Raw genomic sequence first — 6,557 nt, forward strand, 5'->3', positions numbered from 1 at the left:
CCATCCACTCATGAATCTATTCATCCATCCATCCATCCATCCATCCATCCATCCATCCATCCACCCGTCCACCATTCTGTCCATTCATCCTTCCATCTACTAATCTATTTACTCATCCATCCATCCAGCCAGCCACCAGTCTAACCACTCATCCATCCACTAATCTAGCCACATATCCATCTATCCATGCATCCATCCATCTGTCCATCTGTCTGTCCATCCATCCATCTGTCCATGCGTCCACCCACTATTCTATTCGCTCACCCATCCATCCACTAATCTATTCACTCATCCCCCCACCAATCAATCCACTCATCCATCCACCTATCCATCTACCCATCCACCCATCCACCCATCCATCCATCCACTAATCTATTATTCACTCATTCATCTGTCCACCATCCATCCACTAACCTATTCACTCACCCATCCACCTATCCATCCATCTGTTCATCTGTCTGTCCATTCATCCCTCTGCCCATCCATCCATCCACTCACCCATCCATCCATCCACTCACCCATCCATCCATCCACTCACCCATCCATCCATCCACTCACCCACCCATCCATCCATCCACTCACCCATCCAGCCATCCACTCACCCATGCATCCATCCACTCACCCATGCATCCATCCATCCATCCATCCACTCAACTGCATCCATCAATCCACTCACCCATCCATCCACCAACTCACCCATCCATTCACCCATCCTCCCACCCACAAACCCACTCACCCATCTACCCACTCATCCATCCACTCACTCACCAATCCACCCACTCACTTACGTACTCATCCACTCATTCATTCACTCACGCACCTATCCATCCATTCTATTTATTTATTTATTTATTTATTTATTTTGGAGATAGAGTCTTGCTCTGTCACGCAGAGTAGAGTGTAGCAGCATGACCTCGGCTCACTGCAACCTCCGTCTCCTGGGTTCAAGTGATTCTCCTGCCTCAGCCTCTCGAATAGCTGGGATCACAGGCTCAAGCTGCCATGCCCAGCTAATTTTTTTTTCTTTTTTTTGTAGTAGAGATGGGGTTTTCCTATGTTGGCCAGGCTGGTCTTGAATGCCTGACCTCAAGTGATCCACCTGCCTCAGCCTCCCAAAGTGCTAGGATTATAAGCGTGAGGGTTAGGGTTAGGGTTAGGGTTGGCTCTGGGAAGTGTGGCTGCAGGAGATGGGGGACGGCCAGACACTGGACCCCAGGCAGCTTCGCTCCTCTGGCCCTGGGCAGCCAGGGCATCTGGGAAGGAAGAGCTCCCACATATTCTACCTCCCCAGGAACCGCAGACACCCCCCGGGGTGTGCACATGGTCTGGAAGGGGATGAGGAGCCAGGCCACCCCAGCCCTTCTCAGCCATGCTTCTCGGGGCTGAGCTGAGGGGAGAGGTGTGGTCAGCGCTGGGGAGGATTTCCCCAGTGTGTGCAGGAAGCCTTGCTCAGCCCCGTCCTACCCCAGTTCCCTGGGACAGGGCTAGGGCCTGTGACTTAGGATTAACGGGCCGACAGAAGAGTCATATCATTAACACTCTTTCCTCACTGTGAAAATAGCTTTCTTGTTCATTTTATGTGGGCAATGCAAGTTTGCTATACACGTTCCAAAGATGCAGTGAGAGCCCAGGGTGTCTGGCCTCTCCCTCGGGCACAGGTGGTTCTCCCGGCGGCCCTGCCCTCTGTCCTGCCTGCAGGCTCACCTTTTTGACCCAGCCACACCTGATACCTCCGGGAACCACTCAGGCTTCCCTACGGCTAAGCCTCACTGACACCCCGGGGAGCCACCTCTGGTTCCTGTGAGGACTCTTCCGTCTACGACACCACCTCCCACTGCATTTCTTTTCTTTTCTTAAATTTTTTTGAGACAGAGTCTTGCTCTGTTGCCAGATTAGAGTGCAGTGGCATGATCTCGGCTCATTGCAACCTCCACCTCCCGGATTCAAGCCGTTCTCCCACCTCGGCTTCCCAAGTAGTTGGGATTACAGGCACCCGCCACTGCATCTGCCTAATTCTTGTATTTTTAGTAGAGACGGGATTTCACCATCTTGGCCAGGCTGGTCTCGAACTCCCGACCTCCTGATCCACCTGCCTTGGCCTCCCGGCTGCATTTCAAATCCCTGTCACACACTCACCACCCTCCAGGCCCTGAAATCAGGTAGAACACGTTTATTCCCCGATAGCCCAGGACACGCCACCTTAGTGGCATCCGTAGAACAATGAATAAAGGATGGCATCAATGAATGAATGGATGAGAGCCTGAAAATGACTGAACTGTGGGTGAATCTGCCAACACCCTCACTCAGTAACGGGGTACGCTGCACATAAAACACAGTAGGGGTGGGGCACGGTGGCTCACGCCTGTCATCCCAGCACTTTGGGAGGCCGAGGCAGGTGGATCACCTTAGGTCAGGAGTTCAAGACCAGCGTGTCCAACACAGCAAAACCCCGTCTCTACTAAAAATACAAAGATCAGCTGGGCGTGGTGGCAGACACCTGTAATCCCAGCTCCTCCGGAGGCTAAGGCAGGAGAATCGCTTGAACTCAGAGGGTGGAGGTTGCAGTGAGCTGAGATTGTGCCACTGCACTCTAGCCTGGGTGACAGAGCCAGAGTCTGTACAACAGCAGTGCCAGCAGCAATGCCACGATAAGGAGTGATGGCCCCGAGGTTGGGGAAGAGGCTCTGAACCTCTCACCCACCCAAACTCCACCTGCCCCAGCCCAGGCCTGCCCCGTTCCCCCAGCACTCAGGCTTCCCAAATGGGAGAGCTGGGCCACCCACTCTGCAGCCACAGAGACCACTCTGACCACCAGCCTGTGTACGCAGACAGTTTAATGAGACAATCACAGCCGGATGGCAACCCAACACCGCAGAGGCCGCCACCCTCCTCTTGGGACCCACAGAGAAGGAGAGGGGAGGAAGAGCGGGATGGGAGCAGGCTGAAGCTCAGGGAAGTGGGGGGGCGTATAGGTGGAGGGGCTCGGAAATCCGTTCCAGGGAAGGTCAGGACGAAGCTGCTGTCTCCTCCGCTGTTCCTGGCACCCCCTGGGGCTCACCCACACTTCCTGATTTGCCAGCGGATCCAGGCAACGTGGCTCCGGACGCTCGTGAAGACGGCCGGCAGCTCAATCATGGAGCAGCCGATGCCCCAGCTGACCACGCCAACCTGGACCCAGGAGCCTCCCTTCTTGCAGACCAGGGGCCCTCCGGAGTCCCCCTTCAGAGAGAGGACACTGACACGTCTCACCAGGGGCCTTCGTACAACGGGACCCCTCGTAGAGCCTCGAGAGGCCCAGGCTAGGGGGAGCCCCCCGGGGCCAGGCGGAGCCTGAGGGTCTCACCATGCAGGGCCCCCGGCCCAGGGTGCCGGCACACAGCGTGTCCTCTGGGATGACCTTCTCGTTGGCGCTGGCGTGCAGGTAGTTCTTGTAACCCTCCTCACAGGCCTGGCGGTCCTCCAGCGGGATCTGCACCTCCTGCAGGCGGTAGGGCGGGTGTAGTGGCGCTGGGGGAGGAAGAGGGGAGTCAGGAAGCAGCAGGGGGCTGTGTCCCCGACACGGTGCGTTCGCTCACACCCGCCACGGCCAAGGCAGCCACGGGGAGGGTCCACACCGCCTGTGACTCGTGGGCCCCGGGCTCTGGTCCTGCTCTCACCCGACCTGGAGCCACCCTGGGCCTCAGTGTCCCCATCTGTCCTTGGTGGGGGTGTGTCCTCAGCCCATCTCTGCAGCGCCCTCCTTCCGTGATAGACAGGCTCCAATTCCACAGACAGACCCCGACAGACCGGGGCTGGGCATACACGTCTCTCCAAAGCTCCGGGATGGGATCTTACTTGGAAACCGAATCTTGGCAGATTGATTAAGGTGGAGTGAGGCCATGCTGGGATAGGCATAGGAGGGGCTCAGTCCAAGACAGGTGCCCTCATGAGAGGCAGGACAGGAGTGGACCCAGGCTCAGGGGAGAGGTGACATGAAGACCGAGGCAGAGATGGTGGGCATGCGACCGTGAGCCCCAGGACACCAGGGCCACCAGAGGCTGGGAGAGACCAGGAGGGACCGTACCCTAGAGCCTGAGCGGGAGGAGGGCCCTGCCCACACCCGGACTTTGGGAGAACACATCTCTGTGGCGTGAAGCCCCCAGGGTGTGGGCCTTGTCACAGCAGCCCCAGGACACAGACACAGGGGCGGGGACGGGGGGCCAGCAGCCCAAAGGTCCCCAGAACATATGAAGAAGCATGACTTCCCCCATTGAAAAACATAACCAGATTCATCCTCCCACCCCCTCCATGCCCCAAAAATCCACACAGAACAGTGTGAGGGCAGCAGGCTGTGGACCCGGGGAACCTGGGCAGATTCCGCCACAGCCGATGGCAGACCGAGAGAGCTGGGAACCGCCCTCCACCGTCACTAATGCAAAATGAATATCAGCGCGTAAGCGTGGACGCAGGGGGCTGAGGCCGAGCGGAGTGGGGAGGTCAGCTGCAGCCTGCTGGGGGGAGGGGGGCCCCTTTCCTTCCCTGTCCCATTTATTTCTGAGCTTGTGAATGTCAGCTCCCAAGGGACCTGCCCACGTGGGCATGGAGGGCAAATTCTGGAAACTTCCCCACGCCTCTCCACCACCCTCCCCCTCCTCCCGCCCGCCATCACTCTCACCGAAGTAGGATGTCCTGCCTCAGCCAGTCAGCCAGCACTCGTCCTCCGGGGTGAAGTTCAGGGCCTCCAGTGGCAGGGCGACCAGCTGAACGCTGCTTGCTGCATTCACGGGGGTGGCCAGCCTCAGCAAGGCTAGGTCGAATCCCAGGTGGGCAGCAACGTAGTCAGGGTGGACGATGACCCGGCTGACATTCAGCAGCTCCCGGCCCCCGTAGAGATACACATCCCCGGCGTGGATCCGGTAGGTGGACGGGTCAGTGTCCTTCCTGGGGAGGACGGACCCCAGCTTCTCAGGGGGCCTGGCCTGGGGCGGCCCCACTCCCACCCTCCCCTCACTGGGGTCTCTGCCCGGGACTCACCCGAAGATGCAGTGGGCAGCGGTCAGCACCCACCGGGGGTGGATGAGGGAGTCCCCGCAGATGTGCACCCAGGACGCCCAGTGGTAGTTGTAGATCCTCAGGCTGACCTGCCACGGCCACTTCCCCTGGGGGGCGTTGTGGCCCCCCACGATGCCCAGCAGGTCATTCTCGGGGACAGGCGCTGGGAGCAACAGGAGGAGGTCAGGGAGCCCGGCCCCACCCTCCTGCAATTCCAGGAGCTTCCAGGCCCTGCTCCATGAGGGGTCAGCTCTCTGTCCTAGCCCAGTCCCCTAGGGTCCAGTGTGGGATTGGGCCAGGACTCACCTGGGGTGTCAGGCACGGAGCCCCCCAGGTGGGGAAGGCCAGGAATAGCAGCCACAGCATCTGCGCAGGGAGGAGAGGGCTGGGTGAGAAGAGCCAGGCAGGACCTGGGTCTGACTCCACTGGTGGCTGCTGGGCGGTCAGTGTCCTCACTGTGATCTGTGGCCACAGCTGCCCTCATGGACTCACCTGGAGCTCCTTTATCTTCCTTGCAAAGGAAGTAGGTGGGGCTCGGTCAGACCTTTCTCCTGCTGGGGCAGGGGCAATGGCTCAAGGCCAGGCTGTGACCGGGTGACCAGGAGGACACAGGCCACCCCCAGCCCTGGTGACTGTTCCCCAAGGGACAGTTGTGGTTGTCAGGGATAAGGGGTCTGCCTCTAGTGGGAAGAGGCCGGGGCTGGGGTCTGTGAAATGTCCACGGTGCACAGGACAGCCCCACCCCACCGCAGAGGACCCTGGCCCCAAATGCCCACAGCCCCCAAGGTGTCACCACGCCACCCGTCTTCATGGCCACTGCCCCGGAGGCCAAGGTAGCAGATGGGCCTCAGTGGAGAAATGGCCAGTGACCAGCACTCCCGAAGCCTCTCCTGCCACCCGGGACGAGATGGGACGGGCACTCATACCCCCTCCATGGGGGCAAAAGCATCAGCCAGAGGGAGGGGCGTGAGAGTCGCTGGGAACCAGGGCCGGGGGACCCTCCTACTCCATGGTGGCTGCCCCAGGCCCAGGCTCCAGCCCTTGGAGTGAGTTTTCAGACAACACTGCGGGGTCCACGCGGAAGATCTTCTGGATGGGCTCGTTTTAATCCCATTTTAATAACATAAACCCATTTTCATCAGGTACAGACCTCAGGTAGCAGGAGGGGTCCCCTGCACTGGGAGAGGGGCCATCACCTGCTGGGATTCTCAGAGGGTGGGGAGCTGCATTCCCACGGTAGGGCCCAGCCCCCAGGCCCCAGCTGCCCACTGCTGAGCTTCGGGGCTCCGGCAACCAATGCCAGACGCGTGCTAGGGCTGAAGGGGCTGCAGAGGCCGAGGTTCCCCTGCAGCCTCTCCTCCAGGAGGCTTGCCTTGCTGTGGGATTGTCATGGGGGGGTGGTGATTGTGGGGGTGTGGGAACACACGGAAGCACTGTGAATGGGGGCATGGGGGCATGTGCACTCATGCCTATGTGTGTGTGTGTGTGTGTGTGCATCCCTGTGTGTGTGCATGCCTGTGTGTGTG

General features: G+C 59.4%; 1 protein-coding gene across 1 annotated transcript; it reads right to left on the reverse strand.

Moving 5' to 3' along the window:
* Positions 1 to 2,980: 2,980 nt before the first annotated feature.
* Positions 2,981 to 5,530, reverse strand: LOC116542889 (putative serine protease 29). Its single transcript, XM_032268072.1, has 5 exons — positions 5,338 to 5,530; positions 5,014 to 5,194; positions 4,655 to 4,920; positions 3,344 to 3,507; positions 2,981 to 3,219 (listed from the first exon to the last, which is right to left on the reverse strand). Exons 1-3 carry the CDS (start codon positions 5,513 to 5,515, stop codon positions 4,674 to 4,676), a joined length of 606 nt encoding a protein of 201 aa, XP_032123963.1. The 5' UTR covers positions 5,516 to 5,530; the 3' UTR covers positions 2,981 to 3,219; positions 3,344 to 3,507; positions 4,655 to 4,673.
* Positions 5,531 to 6,557: the final 1,027 nt, after the last annotated feature.

The sequence above is a fragment of the Sapajus apella genome, unplaced genomic scaffold, assembly GCF_009761245.1.
Source record: "Sapajus apella isolate SASKATOON/1434 unplaced genomic scaffold, GSC_monkey_1.0 scaffold175, whole genome shotgun sequence".
Taxonomy (NCBI): domain Eukaryota; kingdom Metazoa; phylum Chordata; class Mammalia; order Primates; family Cebidae; genus Sapajus; species Sapajus apella.

What these genes read in the sequence shown, in the direction of transcription:
- LOC116542889 (XM_032268072.1), bottom strand. Translation starts at nt 5,515, where the DNA reads ATGAGGGCAGCTGTGGCCACAGATCACAGTGAGGACACTGACCGCCCA. An exon ending in CTCCGTGCCTGACACCCCAG is followed by an intron (nt 5,195 to 5,337) that starts GTGAGTCCTGGC and finishes TGTTGCTCCCAG; the next exon opens with CGCCTGTCCCCGAGAATGAC. An exon ending in GCTGCCCACTGCATCTTCGG is followed by an intron (nt 4,921 to 5,013) that starts GTGAGTCCCGGG and finishes CGTCCTCCCCAG; the next exon opens with GAAGGACACTGACCCGTCCA.